A 22,812-nucleotide genomic window follows, 5' to 3' on the forward strand; every position below is an offset into this window, starting at 1 on the left:
TATACTTTTCTATAATAAAAGGAATTGCAATATATTTTATAATTCCTCAAGAAATCTGCAGCCAAAATCTAGCTTGATCTTAATCTTATAATAACTTTAATTTTAGAGTATTAATTATAAATTTAGAGTGAAATTATACTACATGCAATGTTGCTTTGAGTGATATATCAAATATGAAATCATTGATTCTCAAGTTGTCACAGAAACTTTGGGGGCAGTCCAGTGTAAGTCTGAACACAAACTTCCTTCCTTCTCAGAGCTTGAATACTAGTGTGGCTGAGTAGTTGAATGTTGATGCTTTGCCTTGGAATACAACATCACATTTCTTGCATTTCTAACTCTTTTTAAATAGATGAGGAGTTAGTAGTTATTCTTTTAAGTAAGAACTGATAGTTATATGGACTTTAACTCCCTCTTCAGTTACACACACATGCACACACACACACACCAACAACTATATGTGTGTGTGTGTATATATATATGTGTGTATATATAATATATATATATATATATATATATATATATAGTGCTGTACTTAGATGTAAGTAGTAATCCTTCCTCTTCTCTCATCTTACCCTCAAAAGAATGTCTTAGGAATGATTAGATTACCCAGTGAAATGGTTCACACTGGATGAGGGTGCTGTGCTTTGTCTCACCAGGCATTACTCTGGTGCTGTTGATTTTTCCATACCCCCTTGCTTGTTTTCCAACCACTGAATAAGAATACCTGGAAGGAGTGTCACAAAGATGCGGCTTTTGAGAGTTTCCCAGGTCCAAAGAGGTAAATCCCAATTATGACTGGCTTTCCTTTAAAAAGATCTCTAAACAAACGTATTTAAAAAACAATACATCTAATGTTCAAACCAAGTACTTCACAACTAGCAGCAGAGTAAATCGTGATACTCAGCACCCTTCCCTGATCTCCACTTGGAATACAGTTCTGTGCCACAGAGGTGTCTAGCCATTTGCTCTCTCAAATCCTTGAGGACCTCAATGAGCTTCAGTTTATAGCAATACTTTGGATTAAACATCAGAACTGAGCTATCTAAAACATTAAAAAAATCATACATCAGTCTTACATGGTAACGGATTAACATTTTTTGAGAAGTAACTTTTCAAAGCAAAAACTCTATTGAGGAAAATTGTTTTACATGTTGTTTACATGTTACATATTTTTAATGTCCGACTTAATGGAAGACAAGTGTGTTCTCAGGTCCTTCTGCATTCTATCTGTTGTGATAATCTTCTTGTGGTTGATGCTCATGAAGAAAATTGAACCTCATACAGATATGTAGTTAGAAAATATTGTCTAAACTTGAAGACAAGTTGTAGTTTAAAGATACTTTACAAGGAGGAAACTGAAACCATGTCCATGAACTTTTTATACTCAATTAAAATCCATTGATCTGTATTTTATTTGGAATGTTAAGGGCTACACAGTAGACAAACTAAGTAAAATCATAGACATTTATGGAAGTAGTTATGACCTGCTGGAAACCTGAAAAGGCCGGGGGGGTTCCCCAAAATCAGTGAACCTACTTTTAGAGCTGCTACTCTACTACATGTATTCTAAGTCTCTAGTTGCATAATCAGACTTATATTCATGCTATAATACCTATCCAGAACATGAAGGAGCAGTGTTTTTCTAATTTTCCTTTTCTCCAGGTACCAATCACTAAGCAAATAATTACTGTTATATTTGTCACATTTTAGTTATTCATTATCTCAGTTTACCTCTAAAATGGGTTTCACTGAGCTGTACGTTCAAGTTATCTTTTTTCCAGCCTGATCCTGCTTGTTGCTTTACCTATCCCCTCTGCTCATCCTGCCATCCTGTTTTTTTTACTCTTGTACCTGAGATTACCCACAGTTTATCTTGAGCTCTGCATTGAGACATTCTTCTCTTGAATTTTAATACTATTTTGGTGAAAATACCACCCCATTCTTGGCTACAATGCTGGTATTTAAAGTTATGTGTTGAACTTTTATCATCCATACTGAGAAATATAAGTGTTAAGGTCAAGCACCCTCTGGAAGGTAGACTCATATAGGTTTTTCTAATAGGTCTACTGATTTTAACGAACAAATTAAATTTTTCCACTAACTACTTTTGATTTTAAAATACAAGCATGATATTAAAGATAGATGGGTAGGATATGAAATCCTTGAGATGTGGGGTTAGACCTGGACTTGCAAACTCCACCTACTAGCTCTCAGACCTTCTGTAATCTAACATAGCAATTGGAGCCTTATTTTCCTTGTCTGTAGATATAAATGTAAATACTGCTTACAGGTAAGGGTTGTAGGGAACATGAATTCCATTATGAATATGGTAACTCCCACACCCCATTATGTGACATATAATAGATCATGACTTTTTTTATACTGATTTTACTTGATATTTGAATAGTTCTTAGTTGTCTTATTCTATAAAAGTAGCTACCACATATCACAAAGTAGATAGCACATGTTTTTTAAACTTCTAATAATTTATTTGGTATTGGGCCAGGTCTAGCTTTAGTTATTACATACAATTAAGTTATTCTAGAATGAAATGGTGTCCTTAGAAAAGTATTTTTTAAACATAGCAACTTTTGGGCCATGTTGTTGAATGGAAACTGTGTTTTCTTCATTCTTTCTTCTTCCTCTGGATGGGGCACTAACAGGTGACAGCAAGACATCATTACCCTTAATGACAAAACCCTGAAGAATTCCAAAGTGACAAAACAGAAAGAACTCTGAGTCCCAGTGCAACCTCTTCCAAGCTGCCTTTCCGCTGAACTCCCTGCCAACTTGGGCTTTTACATATGAAAGAAATAAACCTCTCTCTGTCTTAAACTACAAAATAGTGGGTTTTTGGTATGTGTGCATTAACTAAAGTTGTGAAACACATTTTTAAGAACACAAGTAATAGATAGCAGATGAGAAACAAAATGCAAGAAATCTTTTTTTTTCAATTTTGAAACATGACAACAAACCAGCTCATGTTCAAGGAATAGGGTCGTTAATTGGATGAGGTTTTTATTTGATTAATAATCTGAAGCTAATATTGTTTGCTTTGATAAATTCTCATCTCATTACTGTCTAATAACTTACTTGCTCCTCAGCTAGTCATAACAATGGATGGGTTTTATTTTGAGAATCTCCATTCTTCTATGCAAATCTCAAAAGTAGATAACAAGGCAGAAAATGTCTGGGGTGATAAAATTGAATATTGAATAAAACATCAATTGCCTGTTCTCAGATATTAGACTTTTTTTTCAAGTAGTGAAGAAATACCTCTGTTGTTTACATCTGGGAGTATCTGTTGTGTTTGCATATATCATATGAGCTCTGGAAGTTGTGGCCTGCAAATATACATAGCAAATAAAATTCTTGCCAGCTGGGGCATAACTAAATGCTTGCCACTACTCTACCTGTAAGTTAGTCATTAAAAGCAAACTTTTGATCATTGTTCTAATGTTTTGAGAATGCTGATTTTCCTGTTTGACAGAATAGTGAATGGTAATGCATTGTATAAAAGCACTTACTATGAAATATTTTTATTTCCACATTTAAAAATTGATTCTGGTTTTTAAGAAGCTTTCCTTATAAAAACATATTGACTCTGGTGAAATCTATTCTGAAGAACTTCTAGGCAAATAGCTTTTGAGAATTTGGACTCATTAGCAGGGCTTAGTCGTTTGGCTATATTTCCTGATAATAGTTTTCCGTTAGATAAGTGAATGTCAGAGAGTAGAAGTAGTAAGAATTTGTCTTTGGCACTCATTAGTAAATGCATACAGGATGAGGTAGAGTGAGGCATCCAAGGACTGATCAGTAACTTCTAGCTCTCCCTGTCTTTTACCTCATTCTTCATTGTGTTTATTGTGCATTAGTTTAAAAGGCTTGCATTTAAAAGGAAGTTTGTCATATGCAAATATTTGTATGTGTTCACTGGGTTTCAATTTAGCAACCCCATTTTTCCTATAGAGAAGACAGCAGAAAATACCCTGATTTAGAAATGTGAAGAATTTTGTGGGAGTGGCTCCTCAGAACTCTGCAATGTGTTAACCATGTTTATTATTTTGATATTTTCTGACTTCTTCAATCCAGGCTTTTTCCTTCAGCATTTGTAAAACTGATTAATATATATATATATTTTTTTTTCTATCATATAATCCATTTATATTTTATATATGAAATACAAATTTGTGAAGACTAGGCTATGGCTATTGAGTTCATGGAGTGGAGCCCCTGCCCCAAGGATGGCCCACCCTCCAGCTGTTTGGGTCCTATTAAAAGGCCTACAAGGGCTCTGCGAGAGGAGCAAGGACATTTATTCTGGTATGGCTTTTCTGTGCCATCTGGTTCAGGGCCACACACTCAGTAGCAGATTTCTTTATTTTGGAGGGAGTGAACCACATTCCTCAACCAATGATGAAAAATTCCAGCCATTCCAACTATCCATGTGTATGGTTCCTTCTATTTTACAGTGAACTATTTACATAGGTCCAGTATCAACTCACTGACTGAATCGCTTGACTCTGACCAAGAGTCAGTACTGTGCTATGAGTATATTCTGGTTTTGTCATAGTCCAGGAAATATGCTTAATTTGGGCCTCAGTTTTGAATTTGGAAGGAGCTGGTGAGTGAAATATGGGTAGTCTCTAGAAGTTCAAAAAGGCCAAGTAGTGGATTCTTCCTTAAAGTCTTGAGAAAGGAATTTAGTTGCAACTCCTTGATTTTAGCCTAGTGAGAGCTACATCGTACTTCATTCCTACAATATGTGTTATCATAGTTTATGGTAAGTTTTTGTGAATACAGTAGGAAACTAATGATAACTTACTTATTGCTATCTGGTTATATGAAGTGTTTGCTTCTCATATTCCAGACACCAGACATTATCATTTTCCTAGAAGAAATTAGACTATTTTAAATTCATGTGAAATATGAGAAATGGAGCACTACTCATTTTCATAATGAGAGTGATATTTCTTATTTATGAAAAGTCAGGCATAATGTTATTTGTTATTGAATGTGATTATATCCACATGCTTATTTGTGACTATATGTATATATTGTGTGTATGTGTGTGTATATATATATATATATGTAATGTGTATTATGTAATACTTTAAAAGTATATTTTTGGATAACTTACTATGTATTTTTGATATTTAGGTTAACTCATGACTTACATATCAAAGTAGCCCAACATAATTTAGGGCAAAGGGTAGATTGTAAAAAGGATTTAGGGGTAATGTCATTACCACTGTAAGGAATGATAGTCATTTCCAATTGGTTTGTCAGGGAACATTAGTTCCTGGTTGCCATAAATGTCAATACTGTATTGGCTTTCAACTTGTGGAATTAAATTACAAAGTATGATTATCATCACAGAAAAATTGTAAATGTTTTCAACTTTGATGATGTAAAAGTAAAGGCAGAATTTACAGAAAAGGAAAGTGAAAGAACAAAGGGAGAGAAGAGCAGATGATGTGATACCATCTTTTATTCTGAGGAATGAAGGGATTCTGTCTTTAGATGATAGACTTTTTTAAAATATTATATATTTTTACATTATTTTTCATTTTTATACAGTGTATGCATTTTCATCTTGGTTATAGTCCCTCTACAATTCCCACCACCCTTGTTTTGATCCTACTCCCTTCTTTCCCCCTGTAGTGTGTCTCTGGTTTATAGTTGCTTGTTGATTTTGATTTTTACTTTATTGTAATTAGTCTTGTTCCTGATCCCTTATTTTGGTTTTCTTAATTCCTGTTATGAGTGAGACCATTCCTCATATGAATGAGACCATTCTTTCTGGCTTACTTCACTAAGCATGATCCCTTCCAGCTCCATCCATGTTGCTGCAAATTGCATGAGTTTATCTTTTTTGATTGCTGCGTAATATTCCATTGTGTATATGTATCACATCTTTTTTTTTTTAAGATTTATTTATGCATACAAGAACTAGGGTACAGGCCAGAGGTGGAGGTGGTGAGAGGATTCACCAGAGACAGACTTGGGAGCAGAACAGGCAGACTGACTGAAATACACTGCTGAGGGGAGCAGTGGGCAAGTCAGGAGAGGTCTGCTGCACCATGTATGTGGCTCCCTGGCCGGAGATCGAACTTGTGCTGCAGTGGCTGTGAATAGCCTCATAGGTTGCGTCTTAATCCCTTGCGCCACCAGGGAGGCCCTGTACCACATCTTCTTGATCCAGTCTAGATGATAGACTTTTAACTTATTAAAAATATATGTAATCATTAAAGGAAATAAACATTTGAATACACAAATTGCCATGGATGATATTAGAAATTCAAAAGATGATTTCTGACCTCAATAAGTTGAGACCATTAGAAATGTTAATTAGTTGGAGAGGATTAGCATTCAAAAAGGCTGAAACAAATGTCTCAAAGAGATATGCCTCTGGAGAATACAATTTGGCTACCCTTCTATACTATCTAATTTAAAAAATCAAAGTAATTTTTACACAAGGTTTAAAGAAGAAGTTGGCAAGCTTTTTTTGTGAAGGGTGCCAGATAGTCAATGTTTTAGCCTTTGTACATGAACTTGATTGCAGCTGCTCAACTCTGCCTTTGTAGTTTGAAAGCAGCCATACACAAGACATACAAGAATGACTGTTGCTGTGTTCTACAACACAGTATCTTGATTATTTTTCCACTAATTTTTTGTTGTCTTTCTTTAAAATACATACTTTGAGTTCTTCTTGTTTTCTGTTGTTTGTGTCTGTGACACAATTGGCATTTTTGCTTAGGAAGACTCCTCCACTCCCCACTATCTTTATAGCTTAATAGTAATATAATGACTCATTAGTATCTTAAAGTAAGCTGTTGTGACCAATTTATTAGATTGGTTCCTCAAAGTTTTAGCTAATTTTTGCTATCCGGTTTCTTATATAAATGATATTTAAGTGGAAGATTTTCTTCCATCTTAGTAGAAGCCTACTTTTCATATGACAACATTTTAACTGATATCAACTTACTATCAGTTAATTATGAGTCCACTGGGTATTGGGCAGATGGCCCTTGTATCCATGGCTCCTCAAACTATTTGTGGTGGAGGACCAGACCGTTTTGTTTGTTCTTCTGTAGCAAATGTGAACTCATAAAATCCAAAATCGTGTGCTTGGATAATGAAGCAATAAAAATAGCTGTAAAATATTAAATGCCCAATTTTTGTATTCATTTTCTTGCAGAAGAAAAGCAGTTCATGGACTGCATTGGTCTACTAACCACATTTTGGTCACAGATAAAAGACCAAGGAAGAATGTTTACTTTTGTCCAAAATTTTGTCATATGAAAAACAGGCTTTACAGTCTGATATTTCTCTCTTGGCAATTTTTGTTCATTTCTGGACCTTTATCTTATTTCCTATTTACTTTTTTTCTTTGTCAAACCTAGGGCAGTCTCTTTGCCTTCCTAAACTCAATAACTCCAGTTACACAGAATAGTAATAATAATAGGTATTGATACTGTGTGTATAAGAACACTGTGTCAGGTGCTGGGATTACAGTAGTATGTAAATTACAAGTATCCCTGTTTTTGTAGAATGTAAGAACATGATGTCAAGAAAGAAAATATGTATATGTGTATTTGTGTGTGTCTAGTTACCAGTGTGTGAATATGAAATGGATTTCTCACAATCCATTGAGTGTTAAGTATGTTGTTGCCATTTTATGTGACTGTGCTGTGTTCTTTTCAGCTACATCTGTCATTCACCTGTGGCATTCTGGGGAAATGATCCTGTGGGAGAAAGAAAGCTAACCATAGTGGGCAAAAGAGTGTCCAATGCTTTTGAAAATAAGAGACAGACAATACTTTATCATTCCTATTAGTTCCATATAGAAAAGAAACTATAATCAGGTGGGAATAAAGTTAATGAGGCCTTTATCTTAGAGTTAACTTTATAAACATTGCCACCAATACCTCCTCTTATGTAAATTAAATCGCCTCTTTTCCATGTCTTAATTTCTGCAGTGATGGAGCATAAATCTTTGTGCTTGAGCAAAGAGCTAGAGACTATGGTAGTAACCTCTAGCATGCTTTGCACCTTCTTCCTTTATTCATTTACATAAAGATACACAATTGACAATAGCTGTTGAAGGTATTCTTTGGTATTATTGTTCAAAATGCCAGCATCCCAGCAGCAGGAAAATATGGATTTAATTGGTTACATTAAATATAACTTGGATTGTATGAATTTGCATTCTCAATTTATTACTAACATTCATTTTGTGGCAAAATGTTTTTTAGGGTTTTATAATGAATGAATTATTTAAAAAAAAAAGTTTCTCTTGCTCTTTGGAGACATGGCTGCTTGCATTCTCTGGCTGTAGGCTTTGCATTCTTTTCGACCACACAAGCTTCTGAAACTTTGGCATCCAGGTCTTTGGACTATAACATTACATTGGAAATGATTAATGGAAAACAGGATTTAAAAAAATCAGCTGTTTTCTTTAAAATTAATTTGAAAAATTTTATTTCACTGTTATTAAATTAGTAGTAGTTTAATATTTTAAGTCTATCATGCTGGGAATCTTTGGAGATATATATATATATATATATAAATTAAATACATTTGCAATTTTTTGTTAATTTTTAGGTCTTAATATTTGATTTTTCTTGTAGACCTTTGGTTTTAAAATTATAGTGTGCCTAATCCTGAAGATTTACATAAGGCTTATACTTTCATGCATTTAACTCACATTAGATCCATAGGAAAAGGACATTTCCATATTCTTGTAAAGAGTTAGTGTACTGTGATTATGTAGATAGTAGATTTGAAAATAATTAGAATTTGTCCTTTATTTTAAAATAAAGCTCTATCTAGATAGCTGGACCTTTTTCTTCAAATAAGCTTAGGTTAATCCCAGGATGAAAAATGAACCTTTAAAGTCCTTTATATAAAGAAACTGCTGAGATTATGGTTACTTCTCAAAGCTGAATGAAAAATGACATGGGGTGATTAACATTCCTTTTAATATTTAGTTGATATATGAAATAAAAAGTGAAGTGTGTGCCTTGATGCTTAAATATTTTTTCCCTGCTTGAAAAAGAGAATAAGTAATACTGTCAGAACTTGGGTTATGAGAGAAAATTAAAAATTTCCCCTGGAATTGTCAGTGCTCTTACAGTGAGATTACTTTTGTTTAGGGTTATGCATCTCAAGCCAAGCCAACAATGATCTTCCTGTGCCTTAACCTTTGTGTACTCAGGTTTCCTGTCTGTAAGATGCTGGTCCATGAATCAGTGAATTCTTACCAGTTTTTGAACTTAAGGATTTACTAATCAAGATTTGAAAACCTCCCATTCCTTGAAGGAAAGAAGTCATGGGCAAGAACTCTTTTAGAGTGGGAAATCAGCTAAATACTATTTAAAAACAGTATTGTAAATATAATATTATCAAGTTTATATATATATATATATATATATATATATAAAGTTTATACACACACACACATGCTTTCAGCCACACGCACACTTTCAACTTTCCATCCACTTTTACTCTGGGAAGAAATTCTTTACCTTAGTGAATTGTCAGGTAACTGATTGGAAAATTTAAAATAGAGTCTTATACTCAGACTTTCTACTGGTAAATAATAATTGTGGAATCATGCTGAACTACTCAAAATATTCTTTTGGTATAGCACCCATGTCTTCTAGCAAGGTATTTCTCCAAGTAAAGGTTCAAATCCCTACAGCAGAGCCATGAGCTTCTAGATGTTGCAGGTTTGAAAGTGTGCACCTTCTTCAGGTTCACACAATGTCCACTTCCCTTATCTAGTAGCATCCTTGAGATAATGGTGGTCTAGCCTTTTCTTGACTCCAACAGAAATATTTCATCATATAACCCACTCCACTCTTAGCACTTTTTGGAAAATCTTTTGCTGAGCTTCAGTTTATCTCTCTGTTTATATAACCTCTCTGGGGGCAAGGTGGGATAAGCTGAATCTTTCTTGTGCGTGACAGTTTTTTAACTTGATGGCAATCTCATATGGCCTTTGAACATTTGCAAATTAACCTATAAAACCCAACAAAGAACAAGAGTGGGATAAGAATGTGCATAGTATCACTAATGTAACTTGTATGAGCCATGACCATGTATCCCAGATTAAGCATGAAATGAGATGCTGCTCTGCTTTGTTGCTCAGTTGCTGTGTGCTTGGTAGCTCAAGTCTTTCACTGAGTGTGATTCCAAGTGTTTGAACATTTTCAGAAAACATGGTCTCCAACACAATCCAAACACTTCATCTGGTTCTTAATTGAAAAGGCAATAATATGATCTGGATGAAAATCAAGTAGTGTTGGACTTACTTAAAGGAAATATTTTTTTCTCCAGTAAGGAGTCTCCCTGAGAAAACTTCCATGGATATTTTTAAAATAAGAGAGTTTTTTGCCTAGCCAGATAACATTAACATCTCAGTGTCTTGTAAACTGTGGTTTTACAATGTTGGCAGTAGCTGTTTTCCTCCTTGGTCTTCTCCAATTTAAACAAACCTTAATTAGGTCCATCCACTCATCATCAGACCTGTTTCCAACCCTCTTGGTGGTGTTCTTCATTGTTAATAATCATCTCTTAAATTCTTCAAATTTACACTAAATGTGGTGTGTCCATTTTAGGATAGGGTGTGTTTATTACTTACCGTGTTTGAACATGGTGCTTTTATTATTATAGCCTAAGATGGTTGTCGCATTTTTAGTACACTGCTTGTGTTTTTCCTTTGTCTCTAAACATGTCATGTGGGAAGGTAATGACTACTTACTTTAGTTTGAAGCAAAAGTTCTTTTCATCTTAATGTAAACATTTTTAAAGTATGATGCACATACAGGTAGCACATGAGTAAGTGTACCTATCACACAGATCAAGAAATACAGCATTGCCCCTAAGCCCCTTTGAGACTCCTTATTTCACAGCCCTTACTTCCTCAAAAGGTAACAAGTCTCTTGACTTTGAACATTGTAAATTCTGCCTGCTTTGGAACTTTTATTTTCATGGCATCACACAGTATGCCCATCCTTGATATTTGGCTCATTTTGATGAGTATTATGTTGTGAGGTTCATGCATATTGTTGCATAAAGTTTTTATTCACTCTTGTTTTTCAGTGGCCCATTGTGTGGGCATGTTAGCCATTCTACTAATGACCATTTGAGTTACTTCCAGGTATTTAGGTATTGGGGCTAATTCTTCTATGAATATTCTAGTATGTGTCTTCTGAAGTTTTTCAATACTTGTTTTTGTTGGACATGTACCTGTAATGGAATTTCTGAGATTATGGGATGTATGATTCGATACTCCCAGTTTTCCAGAGTACAAATTTGCATACTTCCACCATCACTGTATGAGAATTCTGGTTGCTCTGAAGTCTCGTGTTTCTAGCCCTAACCCTGATCAGTTTGGGTAAGATCAACATCTTCAATGAAACTCCGTTTTTCCCTATCTTTTTAATTTTTAGCGTAGAAGTTTTACCTATTTGTTGTTAGACTTTTTTTTTTTTAAAGATTTATTTATTTTATGCATACAAGAGCCGGAGCACAGGCCAGAACTATGGGGGTGTAGGTGTGAGAGGACCCACCAGAGACAGAGTGGGGAGAAGAACAGGCAGACCGACTGAAATACACAGCTGAGGGGAGCAGTGGGAGAGACAGGAGAGGTCTGCCGTGCGATGTGGGTTGTTCCCTGGCCATCTGGGGATTGAACTGATGCTGCAGAGGCCATGGACTGCCTCATAGTGCTGTGCTCAACCCCTTGAACCACCAGTGAGACCCTGTTAGACTTATTCTTAACGATTTGATTTTTCTCCTATAAATGTTACTATTTAAAAAATTGTAGTTTTCTGTTTGCTACTGATTTGTCTTATTTAGTTACTGGCCTACCTTATATACTAAGCTGTGAGATGATGAAAATTCTCAAGTGCATGTGTTGTATCCAGTATGATAATCATTTAATTTTTATCTTTTACCCTTATTGGTGAATAACTTTGACTTTTGAATTTTAAACCACCGTTGCATTACTGGAATAAATACCCCTTGGTCATTATGTATTATCCTTTTAATACACTGGATTTTATTTATACATATTTTATTTAAGATTTTTGAATATATGTCCACATGAAATTTTTGGTAATTTTTATAATTTTTTATAATATTCTTTTGAGGCATTGGTATCAACATATATTGTCCTCATTTTAAAAAAATGGGGAAATTGTTTTTTCTATTTTCTAGAATAATTTGTGCAAAATTGACTCCATCTCTTAAACATTAGGGAGATTTTACATGAGAAGTAGTCAAGCCTGGAGTTTTCCTTACAGGATTTTTAAAATATATATATAATTTATTAGTTTTTGTATTTTTATAGTTCATTAAAACTTTACACAGCTGGTAAATTGTGTCCTTCAAAGAATGTGTTCACTTTATATAAACTGTCAAAATTATAGGTAAAGTTTTACAATATTCTCTTTTGAAGGTCTACATGATATCTATGACCTATTGTCTGCCTTTTCCCTTCCTGATGCTGGAAATTTAATTGCTTATTTCTTGATTAGTTTTGCTAAATATCAATTTTATCAAGTTTTTCATAGAACTTTGACTTTTGTCTTATACTTCATTGTTTTTCCACTTTATTTTCTACTCTGTCTTTGGTTTTGGCTAGCTATTCTTATTCAATATTGATTTTAGCTTTACTTTATTCTAAAATATGCACTAAAGTGTTTAATGTCCCATTAGTTACTGCTCTAGCTGTATCACACAATGTTTTACATTATTTAATTTTAACTTAAAATATTCTAGTTTCTTTCTTCTTTCTGTTGTATTAACCCTTTCATCATGAATATCCCTATATATTTAGTAATATTTCTTTTATTAAAGTCTCTTTTATCTGGTATTAGTGTGACTATACCAACTCTCTTTGGATACCAACTCTCTTTGGGGAAAGTGTCAGATCCTACAGGGAGAGAACTCAGCCAGAGTCTCCTCTTTTCAGGCCCCACACAATCCCAGACTGTTCTCCCCTGCATATGAACCCCCCTCCTCAAGTCTGATTAATTGACTGCAATGGCTCACAGAACTTGCGAAAACTCTTTACTCACTAGATCGCTGATTTACTACAAAGGATATAACTCTGGAACAGCCTGATGGAAGAGATGGACAGGGCAAGATGTGGGGCAGGTGGAACTTCCAGGCCTTCTCCAGGCGAGCCTTTCTCCCCGAATCTTCACATCTTCAACAACCTGGAAGCTCTCTGAAACTGCTCCTTTTGGATGTTTTGGAGGCTTCATTAATGAGGCATGCTTGATTAAATCATTGGCAATTGAACTCAACCTCTAGCCCTTCTCCCTTCATGGGAAATCAGGGGATAGTGGCTGAAAGCTTCATCCTCTTTCATCTTGTTTTTCCTGGTAACCTGCCTCCATCTTCAGCTGTTTTTCAGTTACCTTCAATACCACATAAAGAGACACCTGTAACACTTTCAAAACTTAGGAAATGCCTAGGCTTTTGTGAACTGTGAGTCAGGAACTGCAAATGAAGACCAAATATATGTGAGAAATATATTTTGGCATGTGAATGACCAATAAATATTTCTCATAAATTGCAATATTGCAGCCATGTATTACTTTTCACCAGCATAAAAACCCTGTTCCCATTGTAGTTCTTCTAATCAGCTCTTGTTCGCTCCTAGCCTTTACTAAGTTTGCACATGGTTCATCCTGTTTTAGGTAGGTAGAGGCATGGTCTGCTGTCAGTTTGGGCCAGCTCATCTTATGAGCTCCATACTCATTACTATTTTGACTGGCATACTAATTCTTTCCTTTCAGGTCAGTGCTGTTCTGTTAGGCTTTGTTCAGACGTAATTGGTTGGAACTTTCTTCCTTCCTATAAGGCTCTGTGACTGAATACAGTCTCCTGCTTTCTGCCTACCCTAAGCAATCTCCAAACTGGTTTGACCAGTCTCTTTCCTGGTTGCATTCTGGGGCATCTGATTCTCTTTTGATCATAGGTAGAGGGGAGAATAACCCCAGGGGATTCTGATAGAAGTTAAGTTTTATATACATAAAACTTATATTTTTTTCTAACTTCTGATGCCTCAAGCTCCCTCTATGCTCTTGGCAGAAAGGTCTTTTTCTGTTGTTTCCTATACTCTTAATGCCATGCTTGTAAGTAATTATGTTCTGAAGTTTCTCACTTGTGAAACATTGAACATACTAATGTGAAGACTCTGGGTTTTCCATTATTGCCTCTTTGTGTCCACTGCACTTTGATCTCCATGTGGTGTAGAGAGCTTCCAGCTTCACCAGTGATAAGGCACCCAAGGTCAGTCACAGTAAGTAGGCTGTATCCATTATAGTTAAGTTGTGTTAGAGATGGATCTGATCCCTTGCTTTATTCCTAGGTTAATGTGCTTTTTGTTAAGATCTTTAATCTTAAAAAAGTATTTATTTTCCATGTTAAAAATAAAAATTAAAAATGCCCCAACTCTGCTGGTTATTAAACATCTGACCTTGACTACGTTCATTCACCTATCATGACTTGCTTTCCTCATCTACAAAATGTGTGGATAAATATTTCCTGAGGCCATTTACTAAGAAATGAATTAATCAAATGAAACTTGTAGTATATAGCATTATAGTACCTGGTCTATAGTAAGCACTAAAATTAACCTGCTATGATAATGATGCAATATTATAGTTCTGGACAAATTTATTATAATTTTTTTTCATTTTTAGGTTCAAATTTCATATTTACCATGGTGGGAAGGATTTTTGTTTCTATGTATATTAGCATCTTCCAGGAACTATTTCTACATTTGGTCATTAAAAGCGCCCTGTACCTGTCTTCTTGCTCAAATGCATGTGTTTTTGTTTCCTTTTTCCAATTTATCCTTGTTGACTAGTTTTAGTATTAAAATTCTTGTAGGGTTTTGGTTAACTATCACTTATTCTTAAAACATATTAGATGCTATTAGAAGTGGAGGAAACATTGTTATTTTTCAATTCTTCAGTGATCTTAGAGATGTAATAAGACTTAGGGCATAGCAAAATGAGCACATATACTACGTATTTTCTTTTTTTTTTTGATTGATTGATTTATTTATTTATATAAGCACTGGGTACATTCAGAAGCACGGGAGGGTGAGAGAATTCACCAGAGCCAGAGTGGGGAACAGAACAGGCAGACTGATGAAATACACTGCTGAGTGGAGCGGTGGGCTCGGCAGGAGAGGTCTGCATGCCACATGGGACCCTCGCTGGTGGCCGGGGATCAAACTGGCGTTGCAGAGGCTGCGGGCATCTTCGCAGCCCAGTGCTCAACTGCTGCGCCACCAGTAGAGGCCCTATTTTCAAAATAATTTGTTATAATAGTTGTTTGTGCAATATAAAGGTGGATTAAATATCAAGATCATGAAAATATAGTAAACTTTTCTACGTGATTATCTGTGTGAACCAAGACACATATGTGAACATCTTTTCATGTTTGATTAGTTTTATTCCTAATGGTAATAATACCAAGTCCATTAAATGCAAAATGTTCACTGAAATGTAATGGTTGAAATTTTTACATGCATAAAAGTCAGTAAATTTGTGCTCTTATGATAGCCGTTGGCTGCTAATGTTGTACGTATATTCTTAAGATGATCTATGACCAAAATACCATGCAGGAAAAAAAAATGCAGTTGGTCTGTACTGTGCTTGTTGATTTACCTCTGTTGGATATTTAAAATATTAACTCTGTGATGGCATTTATCTAGCTCGTCTGTTTTTGTTCAGATTTGGACATTGTGCTAGTGTTTAGCACTAACCTGTTTTTTAGTATGTATTAAATGACAGTATCACTTAATAATGGGGAGAATTAAAATTGCAGTATCTTGGTATATTTGGGCACCATGCATTTCATATAAACCTTTTTTGCATAAAATATGATTCCAGAGTGAATCTAATCATAATTTTACTTAATTTTGTTCTATAAGCCTTTACATTTCTGAACTGCTTTGAGTCAAAATTAGACTCAATTTTAGCTTCAATTCCTGTGCCTGTTTTCCTGAATGTCTCAGGTCCCACACCTATGTATGAGGGAGGAATGCTGTGTGACTTAATGACCCAATCTTGCTGCCACTGATAGATCCCATCCCCTACTGTCTCCTGAGTTTCCTCATTTTAAATCAAACTCTTCAGTTTTCTTCTTTGTCTCTATTCTGACCTCTACACAAAAAGAGGTATACTTAAACTTATGTATGGTTCTTGTTGGGAGTAATTATTTACTTCAGTTTTAGTGGATAAAATCTGCTTTAACAAACAAAGCATGAGAAAAAAGCAGATAGCCCAGGAGATGTCTGCTTTTAAGTTATTGGATTTTAAAAAAGGAAACTCTTTAGAATACATCTTTTGTAAACCCAGTGAAAATCAACAGATTTCATCTACAGAACCTTAATATATCAAAACCAACTCAATGGAAGCTTATAGAAATTAATTAAATTCAACTCCTTTTAAAAGAAGGATGTTTTTACAAGAAAAAGTAATACTCCATGGATTTCAGTCAAAGTCCTAGGTAGATTTAGAAAAATGTGTTGCTCACGGTGTGGCCAAGTAAAGATACTACAACTCCTAATGATGACTGGGAGAGTTCTTTCTTGCTGCTTCTCTGTGTAGTCCAGAGACCGTTTTATAGTGTTTTGTCTTCACCAATATTTTCCCTATTTGGAATCCAGTCTATTGTATTTAGCTCATGGTTTTAGCTGAATAACTTTTAGCTGGCAAAAATCTCTTATTAAGGAATGTGAGTGATGGTTATCCTGTGCTTTTCTTACCTGGTTGGTTATATAGTCCCTGCTCATATCTTTGCAATAGATTCTGGGCAATAGAATCAGACAGTTACTTAAAGTTTCCTAATAAATCGTTAGTGTTTCCACCTATAGGCCTAGTGTTAGAGGCAAAGACATTAATTTAACTTGGAGTTGCTTTATAGGTACTTCATAGAAGACTTAATTTTGAAATGTTCAAAGTCTAGCTAAGAAGAATTCCTTTAGATTTTTAAAGCCTATTACTTTATCAAGACAGCTTACTGGAAAGTTGTGTGCGTGGGCCACATTTTAGTAGACCTCCAAATAGATGCTTTAAAAGAGTTATTTAATAGTATGACCTTGCTTTTCATTGAGGGACAGTTATAAAAAAGGCTTTATGACACACATTTCTATTAGTTTTTGTAAAATTGCAATTGAATTCTGTGAGTTATGTTACTTCTTGTTCTTTTTAAAGATTCATGTGGTAAAGGCTTAGCACTTTATCCTAGAAGAATATCCATCTTTCCTCAAAAAACTGATGTCTCTTACTTTATTGGACATTGAATGCTTTATAGCCAAAAGTTTCCCACTTTGAGAGACTTTCTCAGAATCACAGAACCAAATTACTCATAGCTTAGGTATTCTGGTAAAAGCCTTATTAATGTTTTTTTTTTCTTATTTTATTCTTCTTTCTGTTCTTGTCTCAGTATTATAATGGTTTACTTTTCTGAAAGTGCATAAATAATTGAATGGTCTACATCACTTCATTCTTAATTCAGATATCAGAGTATCTAGCCACAAATATTCCCTACACATCAAATTGAAAAATATAATTTTTCTCCTTAACTGTTACAGTCCTAAGCAGTTTTCAGAAAAACAATATTTGGAGAGCTATTAAGTCAGTGCCCCATTTCAATGACCCCCTCCCCCTTTTAACTCTGAAAACAGTTGCAATTGCTGCTGTGCTGCAGGAGTGCTAGAACTCTTGCTCCAAATATCATTGCAAATCTTGGAGTAGAGGACTTGGATAGAGTGTGCAATATAAATTGTTAAAAAGGCGTGAGGTTGCAGCATTCCATTCATATACCCAAAGTGATGGATATTGCCATCATTGATTTCTGCCTTTTGATTTTTTTTTTTTTTGATACTACATTTGGTACTACATTTTGGTACTACATCTTCTAATCCCTTGTTTCAGAAAGGACTTTCAAAAAGATCTTTTACAGAATATTCTCGAGATAAGTTGTAGATGATCAGAAATTCCTTGAATGTGCTTCTCAAATAGGTAGGGCAATTTATTTTTGTATTTCAATTTTTCCCCAGAAAACTTGCTGTGATGTATATGCGTTGTGCAACATATACATATATGAAGTCATTATGTTGAACACTTCAAACTAATAAAATGCTATATGTCATGTATAATTGGGTAACTGGTAAAAAAGGAGGAGAAATAATGATCAAATGTAGTACACTAAACATAATTGGATTTGAAACAGAAAATGCTCTTATATTGAAAAATAGAATGAGAAACATGAGAAATCCTAAATACTTCTGGTGAAAGTGTAGACTGTTTGAAACCACTTTGGTATTTTGAAAATAGTTGGATATTATATATATTGTATATTACATATAACCTGGCAAAAAAAAATAAACATACAAAGGCTAAGTATTTATCCAAGTAAATAACATTTGTTTTTGCTGTTTAAAAATTTTATTACTAGAGCATGTTTTTTTTTATTTTTTATTATAAATTTTATTTTTATATTCCCCATACAATTGTGACCCCCTTATTTTGACCCCAATCCCTCCCCTCCCTACCCCCCATAGACTGTCTCTGGTTCATAGTTGTTTGTTGATTTTGATTTTTACTTTCTTACAGTTATTCTTTTTCCTGGTCCTTTATTTAAGTTTTCTAGATTCCTGCTATGAGTGAGACCATCTGATATTTTTCTTTTTCTTTCTGGCTTATTTTGCTGAGCATGATCCCTTCCAGCTCCATCCATGTTGCTGCAAATTGCATGTGTTTATCTTTTTTGAATGCTGAGTAATATTCCATGATGTATATGTACCACATCTTCTTGATCCAGTCATCTATTTTTGGGCATTTGGGCTGTTTTCAAAGCTTAGCTATTGTAAACAGTGCTACTATAAACATATGGATGCAGGTGCTCTTTGGAATTGATGTTTCTGTGTCCTTTGGGTAAATACCTAGGAGTGGAATTGCTGGATCATATGGAAGTTGAGCATAGTTTTAATGAGTCAATTTATTTTAGACTTAAAATGTGTTTTACCTTTTCTAAAAGTTTGATTCATGAAATTTGGTGGTTCTACCACAGGATCCTGGCTACTGGGTGAAGATTCATCACTTAGAATACACAGATGGAGGAATCCTGGATCCAGATGATGTATTGGCAGATGTCGTTGAAGACAAAGATAAGGTAGATGACTAAAAATATTATTCTTTGTTTTTTAACTTTAAAGCTGCATGCTTTCTGGAGATTGAGAACCTGAACAAATTCACGTGTCAATTATTTTTAAAATATACCATCTGTTCGGGCTTCACCTGGACAGCCTATAAATCAGAGTTCTCCATTAGATGTTTGGCAAAACTTGGTCAAGGCTTGGGAATCTGTTCATGGTGGTCTAATTAGCAGAGACATCATTCCCAAGAGTTGCTAATATGTCTCAGTACATTAGTGTCAGGCTCTGAGGCTGTTGGAACACTCACTCTTATTGCCAGTTCTGAAGTATATTGTTGGCCCATGTTAAATATTCAACTGAATGCCTGAGACTTAATAACATGTTTCAAGATAGAGTAAGCAATGTGGAGATAAGTCTTAGGGAAAACTATGGTGAAGATTTTTCTTACAGTTGTTGTACACAACAATCTTGAGTGATAGTCTTTGTTTGGATTGCTAAATTAAAAGGAACAATTAGATATTGCGAAGAGCATGTTCTGCTACCTAATTGGGAATATTTCTATTGCAAATATCTTATTTTAATGGGACTTTTCTTCTTAGACTAAACTGAGCAAGGAAAAAAATGTTTACTATTCAGTTGGAATTCACTGGATTATTGCTGTTAAGTTCCTTTGATTAAATGTTCCTGTTATCAGTGGCTAAAGTGTCCTTCAGAATTGAACTGTAGCTCACCCTGAGGGATTCTTGTTTCAAAGTTTCTTTTGTGAATCCTTACTCCTATCTATTCTGGGTGAACATGTCTGTAAATATTTCTCTATTTTGTTTTTCTGCAATCTCAGTTGTGTGTGTGTGTTAGCCATCTGGACTGGACCATAAATTAATGATTTATTGAACTTGGGTAAAGTTTATATTTTTCCTTTTCTGTAACATTTTTTTTTTCACTATTCAAATGTGCACTGGTGTTTGCAGATAGTCTATCCATTTATTTTCCCTGAATTCTGCTACAACTCAACTCTAGCTTTCATTGCTTTATAATTAGCCATTTCATATGAAACTTATGATCCTAAATAGATTGGAAGCTCCTGGAAGACTTGGACCAAGAGATTTTCATTTTTTAAAGTATATATTAGTAATATCTGGTATAATATCTTACTCAAAGTTGATTCTCAAAGAGTACTTACTGAATTAATGAATGAAAAAGAAACTATTTAATTTTCATGAATGATTCTTTTTTTATTTTTTGATTTCATATTACAAATAATGTATTATTTACCTTCATAACTGCTAAGGAATACTTTCACATCTGTTTTCCCCTTCTGCTTCTCTACAGCAATTTTCCTTTGAAATATTCTAGGTATTTGAATTTTTTTTAATTGAAGAAGGACTTCCTAAAATTTCATAATCCAGCATGTTAAATGAAAAACCAAAAATGATCAGTTCATAAGAACCAGAAGAGTCTCACCTCAGCCTTATCCAAGATCTCCCTATAGGAAGGGTGATTTCATGAACAGTACCCAAGGAATTCATTTGTCCCGGGGAGATGTTCCTTTCAGAGAATTCATTTTAACTCTCTTGGCAGTGAGCTGTTTAATCACAACCCATTTACTAGATACAGAAAGGGCTTTATTATATGTAATCTCTGTTTTAAGAGAACTTTATCACTATTACTAAATAAGGGGAAAATGTGAGATAATCACTTAAAATCCTACCAAAGATTTAGTCCTATTTGGGTCAAGATTTAACTATTCCCTTAATGCACTTTTAATGTGTCTACATGAAGCCTAGTTGGTATTGTTCAGTGGCGTTGATGAGAATTTACACTCTCAATGTTGCCAGAAAAAAAAGTACTCCTTTTAAAAATATATAAGTGAAAAAGAGGGCATCACATATGTTTCCTGACATTCTCTCAAATCTCATGATTTCTTCAGTTTATATGTCTGCTATGGAAAGAAAGGTCTGCCATACTTTATTTTACCATTTTGTTGTTGTTGTTAGTTTAGATCAGGTAATTATAAGTGAGACTTGTAGATGTTTAGTGACATATAAAACTCACAGAAGATTCTTTGGGACAATATTGAGCTTAGGTGAAATTATAGTTCACCTGTTTTCAAATTGGATACTTAATAATCTCTTGCATTTAGAATATGGAGAGAAGGCAAGTCCAATGAAGCGTGTCTAGATGTACATAACCCTTGGGCTGGAGCTCACATCCCTCAATTCCTAGGAAAAACTCACTGTATAGGAGAGAAATTGCTGTTAAGTATCTTTGATAGTCTGGCTGGGAAGGGTGAATCAAGATAAAGAAAAACAGGAAAAAGAATAACTATAAGAAAGTAAAAATCAAAATCAACAAATAACTATGAACCAGAGACACTCTATGGGGGGGCGGGGGGCAGGGAAAGGAGGGATGGGGTCAAAATAAGGGGGTTGCAATTGTATGGGGAATATAAAAATAAAATTTAAATAAAAAATCAAAAAATAATTAATAAATATTTAAAAACACACCCACACACACAAAAGAAAAACTTAGAATCTGAAAGCAGAGTAGGCTGAGGCCACTTATTTAGAATATGGAAAGGTCATCCAGTGCACTTTAGTAAAGATCGATATTAGAGGCTAAATGGTATTCTAGTTCATGTCAGAGAAGACATCCAAGGAGCTTAGTTGGTTTTCTAAAGAAATTAAATTCAGTACTTCTGGTACCAGAATTGGTTTGTCTTTGGTTTTTCCCTCTCTTATTCCTTTAGCCAACACAAAGCTTGGTGTATAAATAGTGTCTCTTTGGGAGGTTTTGTCTGACTGTGCTTTCCATTTGAGCACCTTTCACAGATGAATTGATTTTTCACCACGTGACACTATTTCTATCTACGTTTCATGCAACTGTTATATAGTAGAGAAGTTTTGGAATTTTTTATCTTATGATGCCTAATATCTATGTGAGATTTGTTAAAACAGCAATTACTGGTTATGACAGTTATCTTCAGTTTTTCAGTTTTAAATATCAGTCTGATAATACACGTTCTTTGGGATAACATCTAAGAATTCATAGCATTACACTGTCTTCCCTGGCTGCCAAGTCTTTTGACTTAGTTCACCAGTATCAACTGCTAGATATTTTCTTGGATACTAACTGGTCCAGAAGGCCTTTGGAACCTACATACTCTAGATTACTAGAGAGTAATCCTGCAGGCAAGAACTATTGTTGATGTCTATTTTTTAGCACTTGAGAAGAAACACAAAAATTGATTGAGTTGCTGTAGATCTCACGGGTAGTAAGTGGCAGAGTCAGATTCTGGAAACTGGAATTAAAACTGCTGCATTCTATTTTTTCCCTTTTATCATGAGCTAAGCAGTCCATTGGGTGTTTGTATCTATACTTTATAATTGTGAAAATTTGTCTGTCATAAATAAACATGAATTTTGCTTACACAGTTTCCACCATTGTTAAGAAAATACTGGTACTAGAATGATGGAGTATAATAAAATTAATTCAGAATTAGTTTGTCATACATATTAGATAACTCCAACTCTTTGCTTGCAACCTGCATCTAATTTACTGTGAAGGCCTGCCAGTTTCACCGTTGCTTTCTCTTGTATCCCTTTTTCAGGATT

The 22,812-nt window shown here is 34.5% G+C and overlaps 1 protein-coding gene across 4 annotated transcripts in view; it reads left to right on the plus strand.

Annotated features, from left to right (window-relative positions):
• PARD3B (par-3 family cell polarity regulator beta) overlaps positions 1–22,812 on the plus strand; it is a gene marked incomplete at both ends in the record, with an annotated part of 909,806 nt that overhangs the window by 94,707 nt on the left and 792,287 nt on the right. For all 4 annotated transcript variants that reach the window (XM_084247417.1, XM_084247420.1, XM_084247419.1 and 1 more), the window contains one exon: positions 19,117–19,218. In XM_084247417.1, the coding sequence (XP_084103543.1) occupies positions 19,117–19,218 (102 nt within the window). The remainder of the gene's footprint in view (positions 1–19,116; positions 19,219–22,812) is intronic.

The sequence above is a fragment of the Talpa europaea genome, assembly GCF_964194135.1.
Source record: "Talpa europaea genome assembly, chromosome: 1".
Taxonomy (NCBI): Eukaryota; Metazoa; Chordata; class Mammalia; order Eulipotyphla; family Talpidae; genus Talpa; species Talpa europaea.